At 41.9% G+C, this 21,223-nt stretch overlaps 1 protein-coding gene across 2 annotated transcripts in view; it reads right to left on the reverse strand.

Moving 5' to 3' along the window:
- Positions 1-21,223, reverse strand: part of PLA2G12B (phospholipase A2 group XIIB) — a 34,176-nt gene that overhangs the window by 3,953 nt on the left and 9,000 nt on the right. Inside the window, exons 2-3 of one of the 2 annotated variants that reach the window (XM_070752242.1) lie at positions 16,300-16,388; positions 14,806-14,971 (exon numbers count right to left, since the gene is read on the reverse strand). In XM_070752242.1, the coding sequence (XP_070608343.1) occupies positions 14,806-14,971; positions 16,300-16,388 (255 nt within the window). The remainder of the gene's footprint in view (positions 1-14,805; positions 14,972-16,299; positions 16,389-21,223) is intronic. The other variant, XM_070752241.1, reaches the window with a different exon arrangement.

Genomic DNA, 21,223 nt, shown 5'->3' on the forward strand with positions numbered 1-21,223 from the left:
CTATCCCTACCAGTTCCGAAGCATGCACATGTGCCACCATCCCATGCGCTTTTACACCCTCTGCATATGCACAGAAGGCTTTGCTCCTGTGCAGAGGGTTAAAAAAAAGAAAATGGTGACCTCCAAGCAGGTGGGCGGAGCCTCGTGCTGCAGTCACTAACAATTCTCCGAACCATGGGCAGCTACTGCTACTGGTACATCTGTACTGGGCCAAATCGGTTGCACCCTCCCAATCTAATGGTTGTCCAGTCTATTTTTGAAAACCTCCAGTGATGGAGCACTCACAATTCCAGGAGGCATTCTCATTGCCTATTCCCAATAGATTATTCTCAGTGTAGACAATTTATTCTTACTGCTAGGTTGGATCTTTCTTTAACAAGCTTCCACCCATTATTTCTTATCCTGTCTTTTGACGCTTTGGAAAACCAATCTATCTTTGTAACAGCCCTTCAAGTACTGAAAAACAATTATCATGTCCTTCCTAATCTTCCTCTTCGATGGGCTAGACCAGTGATGGCAAATCTTTTTTTCCTCAGGTGCCAAAAGAGCATGTGCACATGCTATTGCTCATGGAGGAGTGCCCACACCCATAATTCAATGCCTGTAAGCTGTAAGAACAGCTTCCCCTGGCCCAGAGGCCCTCTGGAGGCTGGAAACAGCCTGTTTCCCAACTTCTGGTGGGCCAAGTAGGTTTGTGTTTCACTCTCCCTAGGCTGTTTCCCTGGAGCTGGGAGAGGGTAAAAACTCCCTCCCCCATCCCTCCAGAGGCTCTCTGGAAGCCGAAAATGCCCTCCCAGAGCCTCTGTGCAAAAATCAGCTGGCCTGCACACACATGCACGTTGGAGCTGAGCTAGGGCAATGGCTTGGTGCCAGCATATATGGCTCAGCATGCCACCTGTGCCACCCATGCCATAGGTTCGCCATCACTGGGCTAGACATATCTAGCTCCCTCAACTGTTCATCATATGATTTAGACTCCAAACCTTTTATTATTTTTGTTGCTCTTCTCTGCACACTTTCTAGGATCTGAGTATCTTTTTTGTAATGTGGTGGCCATCATTAAAGGCCTGCCTTTGAGACTAAAACATACAAAGAACAATTGCAGGATTGGGGTATGGCTAGGCTAGGAAAAAAGAAGGACTAAGTTTGACATGATAGCATTATTCCAGTATTTGTGGGGCTGTCACAAAGAAGAGGGGGTCAAGTCATTTTCCAAAGCACCCAGAGGGCAGGACAAGAAACAAGGAATGGAAACTAATCAAGAAGAGAAGGAACCTGGAATTTGTTTGTTTGTTTGTTTGTTTGATTTGTATGCCGCCTCTCTCCGCAGACTTGGGGCGGCTCACAACAATAATAAAACAATGTACAAAGAACAAACCTAATATTTAAAAATCTAAAAACCCATTATTTAAAAGAACATACAACACAAGCATACCATACATAAAACTACATAGGCCTGGGGGAGATGTCTCAATTCCCCCATGCCTGCCGGCAGAGGTGGGTTTTAAGGACTTTGTGAAAGATAAGGAGGGTGGGGGCAATCCTAATCTCCGGGGGGAGCTGGTTCCAGAGGGTCAGGGCCGCCACAGAGAAGGCTCTTCCCCTGGGTCCCGCCAGATGACACTGTTTAGTCCACAGGACCCGGAGAAGGCCAACTCTGTGGGACCTAACCAGTCGCTGGGATTCGTGCGGCAGAAGGTGGTCCCGGAGATATTCTGGTCCGATGCCATGAAGGGCTTTATAGGTCATATAGGAATTGAGGAGAAACTTCCTAACATTGAGGACAATTAACCAGTGGAACCGCTTGCAGTCAAAAATTGTGGGTGTTTCATGATTGGAGGCTTTTAAGAAGTGGCTGGACTGGACAGCCACTTATCTGAAATGGTATAGGTAGTGATGTCTAACCTTTTCTGGACAGAGTGCCCAAAACATGCATGCACCCCAAAACCCTCAAAACTCACACACAGAGATGCACACATACCTCCCCCCATGCATGCACTGCCCCCACACAGCCCTACCCCTTGTGCATGCACTGCAGAGACACAAAGGTCAGCCAACTGGTGGGAGGCACACATGCATGTGCAACACAGCTGAATTGGGGAAACAGATCATGTGCCCACAGAGAGGGCGCTGCATACCACCTCTGGCACCCGTGCCATAGATTTGCCATCATGGGTATAACAATACTGTATTGGGTCATTGGGTCATTCTTTGTCAAGTGGACCAGATGTCCACTTGACTGATTTTTGCAGTCTTATTTCAAAAGGAACCTTCACAAAAGCAACATATGTGATAGCACAAAAATGTGCTTTTTCTAATAAAATAAAAATGATGATTGAAGTTGAGAAAACAGAGAGCACTGTTTCATTACCTTCAATTATCTTCATTAGAAAAAGAATGGTTTTTTCTATCACTGTTTTCTCACCTTCAATCATCTTCATTTTTATTTCATTAGAAAGACGACATTTTTTCTATCATATATGTTGTTTTTGTGATGGTTTCTTGTCAAATAAGGCTTCAATTTCACCTGGTCCATGGTCTCATGATCTTAACACTATCCGTCTGTTGATTCAGCCTGCATTGGCTTTTTCTTTTTTTTCTTTTGGCAACGGCAACCAGGGGTGGGTTCTACTTACCTTCCCCACCAGTTCGCATCATGACAGAAGTGCATATTTTGTGCGCATACGTCCCTTTCTGGAAATGATACTCTGCGCATGTGCAGTATTGGTGCTGCTGAAAGAACCAGCTCAGTGCCGTGGCAGGCCTGGGACACTGCTGGTTCTGCCAAGTTACTAACGATTCTACGGAACTGGTTTGAACCAGCAGGAAGCCACCTCTGACAGCATTACCTGACTCAGTAGTGTCAACCCCTAACCCCCAGCATTTCACCCTTAGACTATCCACGATTGACCTCGCCAGGTTCCTAAGAGGTCAGCAAGGGGCATACATAAGTGCACCAGTGTGCCTTTCATCCCCTTATCCCATATGTCATATATCTTTCCTCCCTTTCATATATCTCCTCCTCCATTTCCATATCTTTTCCTTGTATGTAATACTCCATGCCCATTCCCCTTGATGTATTTTGTGTATTGGCCAAATAAAACAAACAAACAAACAAACAAATAAAACACATTTCTGGCTTGTACTCAAGTGGTGGTCACTAGGACACCTAGATCTCTCTGTGGAAGAAGATTTGCCAGAAGGGTCAAACTAGCATTTTCCTTATAGGTCTGAACTAAAGATCTGGAGATAAGAGTACTAGGAAAATGGAGACTCAGCATGTCTAAACATTTCTGACCTTGCAGGAACACAGAGGGACTTTCAAATTGTGTATGAAGAATCCCTGTGCAGCAGTGTTGTATGTCTTGGTAAAAAAAATCCAAAAAACCTATTTTCCCCAATGTGGTTTCTTCTTCCAGGCTTCTGAAATGATTTATGAGAAATAGTTTCTTCTTTTCAGCAGAGCTTCTTCTTGGTGTTCTAGCCAATATTTATAACTCTTTTCACCTTTATTAACAAGTAGAACTAATCTGGAAAAGATTTTTGGCAACGTGATTTAAAATATATAGCTTTATAAATATGCATGAGACATTTGCTAGAAGAAAGAGAGAACATCTCCTTCCAGATAAATACTTAAAGGAGGATTAAAAGGAGAGAAGAGAGAAATTCAAGGCAGGGAAAATACATATAAATACAGCAGGATCAAGTATTTAAAAGGATGCCTGGATCTGTAAAACAACAGAAAAAGATATAACTGGGCAGTGGGAGTGCTTCCTAATTAATGTATGGGTTTTATTATTTATTTAAACTAAATTAATTAAGAAGGCAGAATATACCAAATGTTTGGAATCTAGAAGCCTAATATTTTCAGAGCTAGCTGTAATATGCCTGAATACCATAATTTTTAAAAGAAGTGTATATGAATTCAGAAATACAAATTAGATTTTCTGTTCTAGTTAATATGATTAAGCATTTTGGGGGATTTTATTCAGGCCAACTGAAAGATAAATTTAGCTAATGTGAAATAGGGTTTATTAGCCACTCAATCATTTTTTCTACAGGATGTACATTTATGATTTGTGGCCTTATTATTATTCTATATATCTCATTAATACTGTTTATTATGAATATTTTTTCATTAATAAAAAGATATACATAACTCACAGGGTTCTTTCATCCTTTTTATAAACTGTTAAGATTTAATGATTGCACTATATTTAAATCATAATTTTAATTAATAATTCAATAATTATTGAACAATAGAGACACACAACAGCAAGCAAATCTTCTCATAACAAAAGGGATGCCTCTAATATGATATTTATGAAAAATGGATTATACTATTACATTCTCGTGATTAGGGGACTGGGGGCTAAAACATATAAAGAATGGTTGATGGAACTGAGTATGTCTATAATAAAAAGAAGCACCAGGGGAGACATAATAACAGTGTTCCAATATCTCAGGGGCTGCCACAAAGAAGAGGGAGTCAAGCTATTCTCCAAAGCACCTGAGGGCAGAACAAGAAGCAATGGGTGGAAACTAATCAAGGAGACAAACATGTTGGGACTAAGGAGAAATTTCCTGACAGAACAATTAATCAGTGGAAAAACTTGCCTCCGGAAGTTGTAAATGTTCCAACACTGGAAGTTTTTAAGAAGAAATTGGATAACCACTTGTCTGCAATGGTGTATGGTTTCCTGCCTAAGCAGGGAGTTGGACTAGAAGGCCTCCAAGATCCCTACCAACTCTGTAATTCTATTCTATTTACCTGGAGGTTTATCTGTGTTGTCAGGGTCACTTGAGTAGTGCAATGGGCGTGGAGCCTTCTTGGGACTGCCTTCTTCAAACTTTCAATAGTTCCAAGAAGGTTCCACACCCATTTGCACTACTCAAGTGACCCTTGATAACACAGATAAACCTCCATGTGGCCTCAATGACTCTCTAAAGCAGGGGTCCCCAAACTAGGCAACTTTAAGACTTGCGGACTTCAACTCCCAGAATTCTCCAGCCAGCATAGCTGGCTGGAGAATTCTGGGAGTTGAAGTCCGCAAGTCTTAAAGTTGCCTAGTTTGGAGACCTCTGCTCTAAAGGAAGACAAATTACAATTCATTCAGAATCGTCTTAAAACATTATATTCCATCATCCTTCTTTTCTTCCATTTTTCCCTTGGAAGGGTAGATAACTCAAACTGTCCGTCATGTAATTGCTTATTTTTATGTGAGAGAAAAAGATTGAGGCTATGATGGGATGCTCTTAGATAAGATAAGATGAAAGTTCCTCTATTGGAGGAAGATGTGTTTTGATCACAGACATAATTAAATGTCACTCCTGTCTTACGTAAGAACTGTAGTAACACAGTGATTAGAATGCAGTATTGCAGATTGATGGCCCACAGCCAGGAGTTCGATCCTGACTGGCTCAAGGTTGACTCAGCCTTCCATTCTTCCAATGTCAGTAAAATGAAGACCCAGATTGTTGGGGGCAATATGCTGACCCTGTAAACTGCTTAGACGAACGGGTTGCAGAGCACTGTGGAGTGGTATATGATTCCAAGTGCTATCACTCTATGTTCATGTCTAATGTGGAAAATCGTTCATCTCATAAAAGAGAAATAAGTGAATAACTTTTCATGCTTCTAAGTGCAGGAAGAAATGTCGCTAGAAACCAAGTAGGAAAATTGTGGAAATGAGATAGCAAATGGTCTGTATATGTAAGATCATAGGTTCAGTTCCTGGCATCTGCGGAAAGAACTAAGAAAGATGTTTATCTGAGCATCTAGAAGATTTTGCCACTGAATGTACTGTAGCTAAGCCTGAGCAAGGACAACTAACACTAATCTTGTGTATTAAGATAAATTCCTAGAGTAGCCTCGTGTAGAACTGGGCTACATACCCAGAACCAGAGGACAATATTCTAATCCCAAACTTCATGGAAATCAAATCAGTCTTCACCCCTATTTACAGAAATATAAATAATCTGTTATGTCTGACCGAGAAAAGTAAGCAAGCCGCTGATTGGCTCAGACGAGACTAAACCAAAATGCCACCAAAACTAAGCGGCTGTCTAAACAGTTCCTGCGTTAAGCAAAAGGTATAAATAGGGCAACGGACTAGCCGTTGCCCTTGTTGGGATTCCGAGTTCGTGAGATGTTGTTGCTTGCTATACTCCTGTTACAAATAAATCGTTCAAGGCTAAAGCTGTCTCCAGTTCACTGATTTTACAGTGGTGATGAGGAGGTTGAACTCCCGCTGAGCAACATGAACTTGGTTATGGCTCAGGCACCCGCCTTCTACAATCCTGATACGGAACCATGGACATCGTATATGTCAAAATTCCACATATTCTTGCAAGCCAGCAACCTCCATGATGCAGAAGATGATAGAAAACGAGCCATATTCCTGAATTACTGCGGCCCGATGATCTACAGTTTGGCTTCCACCTTGGTCAACCCAGACACCGTAGAAACTGTCGCTTGGTCCATCCTACAAACCAAATTGGCCGCTCACTTCCAACCCACAACTCCGGTGTGTATCCACTGCCATCAGTTTGCGTTCATGCGACAAACTGAAGGCGAATCCACGAATGACTTTGCCACCTGTCTCTGGACCGTCCTGGCCAAGTGCAAATTTAAGGATCCGGAGGATCAACTCGTTGACCGATTGATTTTCGGCATGAGTAACATCACTCTCCAGAAAAAGTACCTCGTGGACGAAGACGCCACTCTTCAAGATGTCCTCAAAGCAGACAAAGCCTCCGAGATTGTGAAAGACACAGAGGAGAAGAGGAGAAACTTTGAGTAAGATGTATTGAATTCAAGCCATGGGACCAGGAAGTGGCAAATCTACACATTTTATCACCCTGATGAAGCCAGTGAATTATTAATTATTTTATATATATAGAAAGTCCCATGTATCAGTAGCTCTGAAGTATGAACTTCCTAATTTATCATAATTGTTACATTTGAAAAATAAATTAGCAATCACGCTGGCCTCTAATTAGTTCTGATTTAACCAAAGGGAACTTAATGGTGCATGAGAATGAAATACTGCTTTCTGCCTGAATGAGCCTTTTCAGTGTTCCACACCCTTTTAAATTTACAAATATGTTTTAATAAATCTCTGCATCTTTCAATGCATCTTTCAATGTCATTTCCTTCCTTCCTTCCTTCCTTCCTTCCTTCCTTCCTTCCTTCCTTCCTTCCTTCCTTCCTTCCTTCCTTCCTTCCTTCCTTTCTTCCACTGGCTGGTTTTAGAGGAAGTTTTAATTTTAGTTATTCAGAGCAGGGGTGGCTTCTAACTTAGCTCACTACCTGTTTGCTTCCTCCTGCGCCATGTGAGCATGCGCACACACATGCATAGTCCTAAAAACTTGGCTTCTGCGCATGTGCAAAAGAGCTTCTGTGTGTATGTGCAGAAGTGAAAAACAAGATAGGTGCCATCAAGAGAGCTGGTTTGGGGGTGTGGCTAGCTGGCCATTGCTCCCAGTTCAGTGAGGGGGAAAATTTCTGCTACTGGTTCTAAAGAACCAGTCCGAACTGGGAGGAATCCAGGTTTGGAGTGGTGCACAGTGGCCTAGAGGTGGAGCTCTCACCTCACAATCAGAAGGCTGTGAGTTTGATTCTATGTATTTCCCTGGGCACACTGAAAACATATCTGCTGAACAAAACTCCATATTGAGTTTGAGTTGGATTTGTATGCCGCCCCTCTCCGATATTGGCAACAGAGAGGGCATCTGGCCATTAAAACACTCTGCCATTCAGTTGCCCAGACTCTACCCCACAAGGGATTATGGGATCGTTTAAAAAAAGATGATGATGATATCTTTTATATATATATTACTATGAGTATCTCCTCTATAACCTTCATCATGTATTTTACTATGTGTATATAGATATATACAGTACCCACTAAAACCCTCATTGTGTATTGGACAAAATAAATAAATAAATAAAAAATAAATATCTTCATAGTCCATATTTACATTCATTTCTTTAGCCACTGTTCAAAAGTACAACAGTGCTGAAAAAGGTTACTTATGAACAGTCCTCACACTGATGACCTTTGTAGCATCCCCACTGGCACACAAACAAAATTCGGGTGCTTGACCAACCAGCTTGTATTTATGATGGTCGCAGTGTCTCAAGGTCCCATTTGAAAACTCCCCAGCTGGCTGATGACAAGCAAAGTCACTGAGGGGAGAGGGGTTTCCTTAACAACCGCATGGTTCCCTTAACAACCTCAGTAATTCGCTTAACAGACATGGCAAAAAAAAATAACAAAGGCCATAGCCTTGAGTGTGACTTACTTAACAGCCACCGTTGCTTAGCAACAGAAATTCTGATCCTAATTGCAATCATGAGTCAGCTCCAGAGTGGGAATTGAGGCCTAATATGTGAAGAACTACAATTTCCCTATTGGTCTTTTCAGGAGTACAAGCATTGCAATGAAATAATAGTTGAGTCACCTTTGTAATATCCATCTGAAATTAATTCACTTCTATTTCTACTTAATTATTGGTATATCCTATAAATCTCATAAAAATAAAAATTGTAGGGTTTGGGGGGTCATGCAGCTTAGTGTGTTTTTTAAATTATTTTGGGATGACTGTAAGTCTGGTCTAGCCTTCTCTATCCATCAGGGTGATAGGTTTTTTTTAAAAAAAATATTCAGATAATCTCAATACAATTACAACCACAATGGACCTCAAAATTTCTGGGGCTAAGCAAGACATTTGTTAAGTATAATTTTGCCCCATTTTTTACTACCTTTCTTGCCATCATGGTGAAGTGACATTGAAATTGTTAAGTTACCGGTAGTAACACGGTTGTGTTACTAACTTAACATGGTTGTGTTACTAACTTAATATGGTTAAGTCAATCTGGCTTCCCCGTTGACTTTGTTTTACGAAGGTTACAAAAGGGGATCATATGACCCTAGGACACTGCAAACATAATTTAATTATTTTATTTATTTATTTATTAGATTTGTATGCCGCCCCTCTCTGCAGACTCGGGGCGGCTCACAACAATAACAAAAAACAATGTATCACAAATCTAATATTAAAAAGTCTCTAAAAACCCCTTATTTAAAAAAACAACACACACACACAAACATACCATTCATAAATTATATAGGCCAGGGGGAGATGTCTCAGTTCCCCCATGCCTGACGGCAGAGGTGGGTTTTAAGAAATTTGCGAAAGGCAAGGAGGGGGGGCAATCCTAATCTCTGGGGGGAGCTAGTTCCAGAGGGTTGGGGCCACCACAGAGAAGGCTCTTCCCCTGGGTCCCGCCAGATGACATTGTTTAGTCGACGGGACCCGGAGAAGGCCAACTCTGTGGGACCTAACTGGTCGCTGGGATTCGTGCGGCAGAAGGCGATCCCGGAGATATTCTGGTCTGATGCATAAATATGAACCAGGTGCTAAACACCCAAATTCTGATCATTCTCTCCAGTGCCGTTTTAACTTTGAATGGTTACTGAACAAATTGTTGTAAGTCAAGGACTACTTATATTTGATTTTTTTTTTTGAGCTGATTCACAAGGACTTGAGTCCAGGTTACTATACGAGCCACGGTGGCGCAGTAGTTTGTTTTTTATTTTATTTATTTTATTTTTTATTAATAGAGTTGAAAGGGACCGTTAGGTCATCGAGTCCAACCCCCTGCCTGAGCAGGAAACCCTACAGCACCCCAGCCAAATGGAAGTCCAATCTCCTCTTGAAGGTGTCCAGAGTTGGGGAGTTCACCACCTCCCCTGGCAGGCAGTTCCATTGGTTGATCGCTCTGACCATCAGGAAGTTCTTCCTTATTTCCAGGTTGAATCTCTCCTTGGTCAGCTTCCAACCATTGTTCCTCGTCCGGCCCTCTGGTGCCCTGGGGAATAAAGAGACCCCCTCCTCACCGTGGCAACCCCTCAAGTATCTGTAAACTGCTATCATGTCCCCTGTAGACCTTCTTTTTTCTAGGCTGTCCATGCCCAGTTCTCTCAATCTCTCTTCGTAAGTCTTGGTTTCGAGTCCCCTAATCATTTTGGTTACTCTTTTTTGCACCTTCTCCAGAGTTTCGATGTCTTTTTTGTAGTGAGGTGACCAAAATTGGATGCAGTACTCCAGGTGGGGTCTGACCAGGGCATAGTAGAGTGGTATTAGTACTTCCCTGGTCTTGGAGCGTATTCCTCTGTTGATGCAGTTTAGGATTGAGTTGGCTTTTTTGGCTGCTGCTGCACATTGCTGACTCATGTTTAGTTGATTGTCCACCAAGTCCTCTTTCGCAGTCACTACTGCTGAGTGGGGTATCTCCCAGGCTGTATGTATGTCTAGGGTTCTTTTTTCCGAGGTGGAGGACTCTGCATTTGTCGGTGTTGAACCTCATTTTGTTGGTATGGGCCCACTGTGATAGTCTGTCTAGGTCTTCTTGTATTCTGAGCCTGTCCTCAAGGGTGTTGGCTACCCCCGCCAGCTTGGTGTCATCTGCAAATTTTATTAGTTCCCCTTTTATTCCCTCGTCCAGGTCGTTGATGAAGATGTTAAAGAGTACAGGACCCAGGACAGAGCCCTGTGGTACTCCACTGTCTACTTTTTTCCATGTGGATTTGGTGCCATTGAGGACAACTCGTTGGGTGCGGTTGGTCAGCCAACTGTTTATCCATCTACATGTGTAGTAATCTACTCCATTTTTTTTCTAGTTTGTGGATTAGGAGATTGTGGTCGACTTTATCGAAAGCCTTACTGAAATCCAAGTATATGAGGTCCACTGAGTTGCGTTGGTCAACTGACTTGGTTATGGTGTTGAAAAATGATATGAGATTGGTTTGGCATGATTTGTTTCTGATGAATCCGTGCTGGCTATTGGATATGATCTTGTTTGTTTCTAGGAAGTGGGTAAGTTGTTTTTTGATTATTTTCTCCAGTATTTTTCCAGGTATAGAGGTCAGACTGATTGGTCTGTAGTTACCTGGGTCGGTCTTTTTGCCTTTTTTGTGGATGGGGACTACGTCAGCTCGCTTCCAGTCTTCCGGTAGGTCTCCAGTGATCCAGGATATTTGGTAGATGAGGAGGAGTGGTTCCGCTATGGTGTCTGCCAATTCTTTTAGGACTTTGGGGTGAAGTCTGTCTGGCCCTGGTGATTTGTATTTGTTGAGTTCCCTCAGGTAGTCCTTCACTGTGCTTTTGTCTATGTTGAGTTCGGTTCTGGGGCAGTTTGTTGCAGTTAAATTGCAGATTGGTTGGAGGGAGGTTCCCTTTTGTGTGAAGACTGATGCAAAGTAGGCGTTGAGTAGCTGTGCTTGGTCATTGCTGTCTGTGATTTCTCTACCCTCTTCGTTTTTTAGTGTGACGATTGTTTCTTTGATTTTCTTCTTATTGTTGATGTGTTGGAAGAATCTTTTTTTGTTGTCTTTGACTTCCGCTGCAAGGTATTGTTCATATTGTGCCTTTGCTGTTTTTATTTTTTGTTTGCAGGAACTGGCTGTTTGCTGATATTCCGCTTTGGTTATGAGTCCTTCTTTCCATTGTTTGTACTTAGCTTTTTTTCCTTTTATGTCATCTGCGAGGGCTTTGTTTAGCCATGCAGGTTTAGTTTTGGTTTTCCTGTTTTTCCTTTTCATGGGGATTGCGTTGTTTTGGGCGTCTATGATGCTGTTTTTTAGGATCACCCAGGCTTCCTGAGTGGTTTTTCCTTCTAAGAGTTCGTTCCAGGGGCATTGTTCAAGGTTCGCTCTGAGCTTGTTAAAGTCCGCTTTTCTGAAGTCTGGGACTGTGGTGGTGTTGGGTATAGTAGCTAGTGATTGCACTATGTTGAATTTGAGGATGACGTGGTCGCTCTCTCCCAGTTTCCCTTCTTCTTCTGTTCCCTCTATTGTTTCTTCCCTGTTTGTTAGTATTAGGTCTAATATAGCATTCCCTCTGGTTCCTGTTTCAACTTTTTGGGTTAGAAAGTTGTCAGCTAGACTGGAAAGAAATTTGGCAGACTTTCCTCTTGGTGCTGAGTTAGTTTTCCAGTTGATGTCTGGGTAGTTGAAGTCCCCCATTATTGTTGTGCTGTGTTTGTTGCATATGTCTGTTAGTTGGCATGTGAAGAGGTCGTCCATTGTGTCTGTTTGATTGGGTGGTCTGTAGTATACTCCAATTGTGGTGTTGCTCTTTTTTTCTTTTATGTTGACCCATATGATTTCTAGGGGGTTATCATCTTTGGTTGGATGTAGTTCTGTGGCAGTGTAGTGGTCTTTGATGTATAGTGCAACACCTCCTCCTTCTTGTTTGACCTGTTCTTCTTGAAGAGGTTGTAACCCATTATCTGTGTGTTCCAGGTGTGTGTTTCGTCCCACCAGGTTTCTGTGATTCCAATTAGATCGTATTGGCCCTCGTGTATTAATAATTCCAGTTCATCCTGTTTGTTTCCCAAGCTTTGTGCGTTCGTGTACAGGCATTTTAGATGTTTGTGTTTGTTTGCAGGTAGAAATTTTTTATTCTCAGGTTTGTTTGTAGGCTTGTCCCGTTCCCCTTCCTTGTTTTGTTCAGTGTTTTGTCGTATAGTTTGGTCACCCTCCCCTCTCAGAGCTAGTTTAAAGCCCTCCTGATGAGTTGGGCTAGTCGGTTGCCTAGGAGGCTCTTCCCCGCTCTAGTGAGGTGTAGCCCGTCGCTTGCTAGAAGCCCTTCTTGGAGATAGTGCAGGCCATGGTCAAGGAAGCTGAAGTTCTTATGGCGACACCATCCTTTAAGCCAGTGATTTATCTGTGGGATTTTGCGTTCTCTGGCGGGGTGTCGTCCTCTAGTGGGGAGGATGGAAGAAAAAACAACCTGAGCACCTGTTTTTCTGATTGTGTTGCCCAAGTGGTCATAGTCTTTCATAATTTGGTTCATGTCTTTCCCTGTGTCGTTGGTTCCCGCATGAATCACCAATAGTGGGTAGTAGTCCGTGGGTTTGAGTATTTTGGTGAGGTTTTCAGTTATGTCAGAGATTTTAGCTCCAGGGAGGCAGCACACCTCTCTAGATTGGTTGTCTGGTCTGCAGATGGGAGGCTCAGTTCCCCTGAGGATTGAGTCTCCAATTACCAGTACTCTCCTTTTCTTTTTGGCTGGCTTGGGGTGAGGGAGGTTAGCTTCTGTTGTTGAGGCTTTTGGTGGAGTTGTGTTGTGCTTGGTTCTTGGTGGTTCTTTGTCAGATGTTTGCAGGTTTTCTTGTTCCGAGAGTACTGAATATTTGTTGCTTGTAGGCAGTGGGGTTGGGAGGAGGAGGGTTGGAGTTGGTGGAGGCTTGTTTTTTCGTCTTAGGGTGATGTGTGTCCAGCTATTTACTGCTTCTGGGGCGTGGATTCGGCTTAGCTCCTCTGGGGTGTTGGTTTTGTTGGGAGTCTGATGGATTTTCTCATTGTGATGTTAGTGCTTCAGGGGTGTTAGGTTTTTCTCTAGGTTTTCGATTTTTTCCTCAAGTAGCTGGATGAGTTTGCATTTGTTGCAGGTAAAGTTTTGGAGGTTTGAGGGGAGGAGTGAGTACATGGAGCACAAACTGCAGCACACCATGGATTCAGTTCCGTCTTCATCTATGCTTGTTCGGGGAGTGACTTCTGTGTGCATGGTTGGTGTATCTTCTCTCTCTCTCTCTGTGTTGTTCTTCATGTGTGTGGTAGGTTGCAGGGTGGGTGCGGGAGAGTGCAGAGGTGACATGTCTGCTCTTGTTGCTGGGTTGGTGATTTCCTCTGCTTCCCTGGTCAGCAAACCCGGTGTTCTTTTGCCTCGCGGTGAGCTTTTAGCTTCTTCCCAGCATGCACCAGGAGTATGCAAATTACCCCCTGAAGCTCAGATTCCAAGTTAAAGTGCAATACTGCAGGTTACTTCTGCTGATTGCCGCTGCCTATAATTTGACAATTGGAATCTCACCAGGCTCAAGGTTGACTCAGCCTTCCATCCTGTGGAAAACGTTTTACCCATCCTGAGGTGGGTAAAACGGGGACTCAGATTGTGGGAGGCAATATGCTGACTCTGTAGACTGCTTAGAGAAGGCTGTAAAAGCACCGTGTAGTATATAAGTCTAAGTGCTATTTGTATTGTCCCAATCCTTACTGTTAGCTCAGAATGTGGTGTGGCATTGCAGCCAGGTATTTTTGTGTTTAACATCTTCCCCATACCACATCTCAGACATCAATACCCTTAAAAATGTCCAAAGATACTTCACCAGAAGAGCTCGTCACTCCTCCACTCGAAACAGAATACCCTACGAAAGCAGACTATCAATCCTTGGTCTTGAAAGCTTAGAGCTACGACGCCTAAAACACGATCTAAGTATTGCCCACAAGATCATATGCTGCAACGTTCTACCTGTCAATGACTACTTCAGCTTCAATCGCAACAACACAAGAGCACGCAACAGATTCAAACTTAATATTAACCGCTCCAAACTTGGCTGTAAAAAATATGACTTCAGCAACCGAGTTGTTGAAGCATGGAAGTCATTATCTGACTCAGTAGTGTCAACCCCTAACCCCCAACATTTTTCCCTTAAACTATCCACGATTGACCTCTCCAGGTTCCTTAGAGGTCAGTAAGGGGCGTGCATAAGTGCACCAGTGTGCCTTCCGTCCCCTGTCCAATTGTCTCTCCTTATCTCATTTATCTTTTCTTCATTTCAAATTTGTTCACCTATACTTTTATATCTTTTCTTCTATTCATTTCTTTAGTTATATTACTACATATCTATTCTCTTCAATGTATATTATGTATTGGACTAAATAAATGAATGAATGAATGAATGAATGAATGAATGAATGAATAAATAAATAAATAAATAAAATAAAGGACTCTTACCTTCCACCTTGGAGACAAAACCAAGGCTACGTTTGAGGTCAGAGCAGATGGACTGCATGCACCAACGAAACTTGGCATCACAGCGATATTTGTTAGACCCGCAGGTATCATAACATGCATCCAGCTGGTTACAGCATTTAGTCATAGCTGGGATGCCCATATCAAGCTGTAAAAGAAAGCCAAGAGACAAGAGGGAAATCATTCTGGAGTATGAAACAATCCTCCTCTCTTCCCATATTTCTCCTATTTAAAAGCTCTTCATGCATCTCCACAGTGAATATTTTAACAAGAGCTATATATTTGACTACCCTCTGCCCAGCAGGAGGATTGCAGTAAAATGGGAGATTAGGCAATTTGATCTTCTATTTGTTTTGGGAATGATTAGGAACCAGGAGAGGATCTCCTGAGCTGAATCTGCCCATGGCTTTGAGCTGCTGTACAGAGCAACAAGATATTGTTCAACGTCCAAGGATACTTTTAGCCAACCTGAATAGGTCAACAAAGCAGCAACTGTTCCAAACTTTCGTGGAGATTTACCAGGACATATTATTATTATTATTATTATTATTATTATTATTATTATTATTATTATTTAGATTTATATGCCACCCTTCTCTGAAGACTTGGGTACATGTACAGTACCTGTACATGTACCTGTATGTATACATATCTGTGCCTGTGTGTTTGTGATGTGTGTGTGTGTGTGTCTATGTGTGTGATTTGTACACCGCCCCTCTCCGAAGACTCAGAGCTTTTATGGTGGCAGAGCAAGACTTTCCTTTTCTTGCATCATGTTAAAAGTATCAACAATCAGTGAACAGCGAGCCTGAAGCCGTGGCAGTATAATATGCTATCCAAAATGAACTTGCACAAAGGAAATATGCATTATGGAGGATGCAAGTTCCTATCAGGAAACGCAGATCATTCTTGCAATAGAGAATTCTGTAATGTGGGAATTTCAATGCTAGCAAATTGTATGTCTGCTAAATTCGTAAGTCGTGGCACAGCTGAAGTGAGATTAATGGAATCTAATCTGAATCGTACTTGACTGTTTTAGCAAACAGTCTGTTTTAGCAGTCCCCTTATTGTTAATATTCATGTAACAGTACTTTGGGCCTTTAACTTTAATTATTAAGATGATAGGGGTTTTCTAGCCAAGTCTGCAATTTCTAGAAGATCTATTTAATACTACAGCTGTTCCTAGCAGTTGGGGATTAAATATTCTGTTGCCCAATCTATCAAAGAGTAAATTTTATGGGCAGTGGTCAGACAAAGACTCAATCCTTTTGTCTGCCATAAGCAGCTGGCCATCCCCTTTGGCATGCACAGGGAAATAGTTTGCATAACATGGGAAGAGTGGCTGTCTAGGCCAATTTTGAATAGAAATAGTTGAGCAATTGCAGCTATTTTTACAGCAAAGTCAAACATTTCTTTCCTCCTGAATGTTTTCATTGGTTAATTATTTCGTATGGAAAATGGGTTGTTAGTACATACACTTTCTGGTACCTTGAGACCCAGGAAATAGGAACTACAGCCATTAGGTTCTGGAGATTTATAGTTTGGTCTAGGCAACGGTGCTTTACCTGGAAAAAAAGAAAAGTGCTTTGTGGCAATCTTGAAAAGAATTATACAGTACAGCATAAAGTCCTGTACGTGCACCTGATGTCCTTCAGAGGCTGAATTCCAATTATCAGCAAACCTAATCAGCATGGCCATTGATAAAGGATGATAAAGTCTAGCAGCAGCTCAAGAACTAGAAATTGCATGCCCGCCTTTTACAGTGTTGTTGCAAAATAGGAAAGACACAGCTAGGGTTTGCCAAAGACAAGGTCATAAATTTAATTAAGAATCCTTGAAACAAAATTCAATATGCATATAGAAGATCAAAAACTTTACTGGTGTTCACTCTTCTGACTAGAGTTATAATTCAATTCCAGATATTTTAAGTTTTGAATTGTTTCTTCTCCTTCTGAAATATAAAAGCAGGCTTTGAAAGGGATTCATTTTGTCTTTAGCCTTTTAGATGTTGCTGCTGCAAACAAAAACACTTTTGGATGTCAAAATTTATGATCAAATCCCATGTTTTTCTGAAAATACAACCTACCCCCAAAATAAGCCCTAGCCTGACTTTTTTGGAGTAGGTCTAATATATGCCCTACCCCAAAAATAAGCCCTGGTGAAGGGGGTGGGGGTGGCCAGCACAAGTGGCAGCCAGCTGAGCCAGTGAGGACCAGGAGCTGCTTCTTGTTCCTTCTCTCCGGCCACAGCCTGTCCCTGTCAAGGAATCAAGTGTCACTTGAGAAAAGAACACACATCCCAGGATTGCAATGCTGAAATCTCAGGATGGAGCCTTTTTGGGATGTCCATTTGTGCTGAGCTTGAGGAAAGGATGTCAGGAAGCGTTGTGGTTAGCTCTGGCCCAGCTCCTGCCCCAAGGAATGTACAGGTGGATGCGGGGGGACATCCACATGCTGCAGGCCTGTTTTGCTCCCAGTGGAATCTGCCGACGACGTCTCCTCTGACCAAGGAGGCCTGAGTGACAGGGAGGAGGAGAGTTTGGCAGACAGCCCAGGAGGAAATCAATCATCTGTATCATCTCTGGATTCTGAACAAGAATTAATGACACATCCACACATGCATAGAGGGATGCATAGGAAGCAACAACTAAAGGATTATTACAAAAGTAAATGAGGCCACCTGTGGTTGGGTGGGGCTGCTGTAATTAGTGCTGCTGCTATAAATAGCAGCGTGTGGGTTTGGCCGTTGTGGAGAATTATCTGATCGTTGTGTTTTCGTGCCTGTCTTGCTGACTTCGACCTTTGTGTGTTGATTTTCCCCCGCTTTGAAACTAAAGCAGAGCAAAGTGTGTTTCACTTTGTGGAAGAAGAAGGACTGTGAATTGCCTCACAGCTGCAAGCTAGGTATCTAAGAACTGATAAGCGACTTGTACAAATTACCAGGTTGTTTGGAGATGAGTGCTCTTTGCTATACAAAAAGAGTGCTTAGTTTATTTGAATTTCCGTTATAAAGAACATTGTTTTGAATTTTCAAACGTGTGTGTGTCTGAAATTTGTACCTTTGAATTTTTGGGAGGATTCTACCAGAGAGCCCGACAGAACAGGAAGGAAATTCCCCTCCCTATTTTCCTGCCATTCGTCAAAAAGGCTCCATTCCAAACCTTCAGCTTTTCCCAGGGCCCTGCGAGGCTTGTTGCTGCAGTGGCATCACCATGAGGTTCATCACATCGGCGCAGCCTCTTGGAGTAGGACTCTGAAGGATTGTTGTACTCTTGCGTGTGAGAGCAGCGGCACTGCTGTGTAGTTTGATATACCAGCACAGCCGCTCATGACAAGATGCCAGCGGCGCTGGTGTGATGAAGCTGCGGTGGCACTTCCTTTCATAAGTGCAATGCCACAGCAAGCCTTGAAGAGTCCTGCTCCAAGAGGCTGTGCCTGCATAATAAATAGAATAGAATAGAATAGAATTCTTTATTGGCCAAATGTGATTGGACACACAAGGAATTTGTCTTGGTGCATATGCTCTCAGTGTACATAAAAGAAAAGAGACATTTGTCAAGAATCATGTGGTACACTTAATGATTGTCAATAAGCAATGAAGAAACAATCAATATTAATAAAAATCTTAGGATACAAGCAATAAGTTACAGTCATACAGTCCTAAGTGGGAGGAAAAGGGTGATAGGAATGATGAGAAATCTCATGGCCGTTCCACTGCTCCTACGTGCGCTTGCTCAAGTTGTGAAGAACCTGGGGATACTGGAAGTTTCAGGCCCATTTCCAGCCTCCAGAGGGCCTCTGGAGCCTGGGAGGCAGTTTTCTCTCTCCTAGAGAAAACCTCCAGAGCTTGGGGATGGCAAAAATGCCCCCCACCATATTTCAGGTGGCCAATTAGGCCACACCGACCCAGCAACCGGGCAAAGAACGCCTTGCTAATTTTTTTGAAGCCCACCCCTGAAGTAAAACATATAAATATAGAAGATTGATGGCACAAAAAAAGTGCCCTTATACAATTTCCTGTATTTTATCTTAGGATGGATATATGTTTATCCCAGGCATATTTAAATTCAGTTACTGTGGATTTACCACCCACATCTGCTGGAAGTTTGTTCCAAGCATCTACTACACTTTCAATAAAATAATATTTTCTCACGTTGCTTCTGATCTTTCCCCCAACTAACATCAGATTGTGCCCCCTTGTTCTTGTGTTCACTTTCCTATTAAAAACATTTCCTTCCTGAACCTTATTTAACCCTTTATTTTATTTATTTATTTATTTATTTATTAGATTTGTATGCCACCCCTCTCCGTAGACTCGTGGCAGCTAACAACAATAATGAAACAACATATAACAAATCTAATATTTAAAATAATAAAAAGACTCTTATTAAAAACCGAACATACACACAAACATACCATGCATAAATTGTATAGGCCTAGGGGGAAGGAATACCTCAATTCCCCCATGCCTGACCACAGAGGTGGGTTTTAAGGATTTTTAAGGTTTTTTAAAAAAAGTTTATAAGTTTTAAGGTTTTAACGTATTTAAGTTTTTAAGTTTTTACGTTTTAAGGGTTTTAACGTATTTAAGTGTTTTGATCATGTCCCCCCTTTCCCTTCTGTCCTTCAGACTATACAGATTGAGTTCATTGAGTACCCCTATTTGAGTACCCTATTAAAGAAGTAATATTCTTTTATAAGATAAATATCTTCATCTTATCTCCATTGTAGTGTCAGGATTCCAAGTAACACCCCCAATGAAAGAAAACTCTCTGAGGCTTGAGTCTCCTCAAAGATCCATTTTATTAGAGATGTCATATTGGCACACCTGGGAAAACCCGAATCTGAAAGTTTCCAGATTTTCCCTACCCAAAAGGAAGTCCAAGTTCCTGCCCCAACACCCACGTGCCCATCACATCATCCAATCAAAGCACCATCCTAACTGGTGATGCTTCCCAGTCGTGCCCCTCCAGTCGCAGGGCAGAGTGGCCTTGACTCTCGAAGAAAGGCATGTTATTTTGACTACATATCTCATCAGCTCCATGAAATCCCCCCTCCCACAGCACTAAATGTGGCAGGCCTGAAGATCCAAAGCCCAAAATATGGTTTTCCAGGCCTGACATGGCTTCCCTGATAAAGTCCCATCTGCTGGCAGACAGTGAAAAATGTGCTATTTCGCATGTTGTCAACATCATTTCAACAGGGAAACCCACTCACTCACACAGCAAAAGAGTTCATCTGTGGACAGGGATGATTAGTACTGGAAACAAAAAGATTATCTGTCAAACAGTTGCCTTAGTGCAAAACAAATTAAAATCTGCTTCCCTGTCTAATCCAGTGCTATCTGAAGGCTGTTAATGATAAATTATTTTATCAATTTTAAAATCATAGATGCTGAATTAGCTTGCTTAGAGAAAACTCACCTGATCATGAAATTCTTTCTTTGGTTATGTTCAGACTTGATTATTCTACAGAAATCTGCATATTTTAAGAATTATTTTTATCCTTTTATTTTGTCAAAACAACTTTAAGAAGGAGTTACTGAGTCTGAATATAGCACTAGGAATACTTGCAAGAACCAGAAGCTCATAATATATTAAAGCTGCTCTAATAATTTTGTATCCGCTTTTTATTTTAGAAGATGATAGAATTGAATCAGGAATAGTTGGTTGAGTCTGCTTCAATAAATAGCAATAGCATTTAGACTTATATACCGCATCACTGTACTTTACAGCCCTGTCTAAGCAGTTTACAGAGAGTAAGCATATTGTCCTCAACAATCTGACTCCTCATTTTACTGACCTTGGAAGGATGGAAGGCTGAGTCAACCTTGAGCCTACTGAGATTCAATCTGCCAAACTGCTGGCAGCTGGTGATCAGCAGAAGTAGCTTGCAATACTGCACTCTAACCACTGAGAGAAGGAGAGAAGAAGGATGGATCAGGCTATTCCCCAAAGCACCTGAAGGCAGTGAATGAAGGTGTGTGAAGGCAATGAATGAAAACTAATCAAGGAGAGACCCAAACTAGAATTAAGGAGAGATTGCCTGATAGAACAATTAATGAAACAACTTGCCTCCAAACCTTGTGCTGATCCAACACTGTAGGTTTTAAACAAGAGATTGGACAACTCTTTGTCTGAAATGGTATAAGGTTTCCTACTTAAAGAGAGTTCAGTTTAGAAGAATTCCAAGGTACCTGCCAACTCTGTTATTTATTTATTTATTGTATTTCTATTCCGCCCCTCTCCGAATGTGTTCATTTGTAAGCAAAGTACGATCTGAACCATTGAATTATGTTCCCAAAGAGCTAGAAAGTTAGACAGAGAAAGAGATACACACACATGATTTTATAAGCATGATAGGTTGGTGACTACTAAGTAGTTGTTGAGATGAAAAACATG

The sequence above is a fragment of the Erythrolamprus reginae genome, chromosome 5 (genome assembly GCF_031021105.1).
Source record: "Erythrolamprus reginae isolate rEryReg1 chromosome 5, rEryReg1.hap1, whole genome shotgun sequence".
NCBI classification, from domain to species: Eukaryota; Metazoa; Chordata; class Lepidosauria; order Squamata; family Dipsadidae; genus Erythrolamprus; species Erythrolamprus reginae.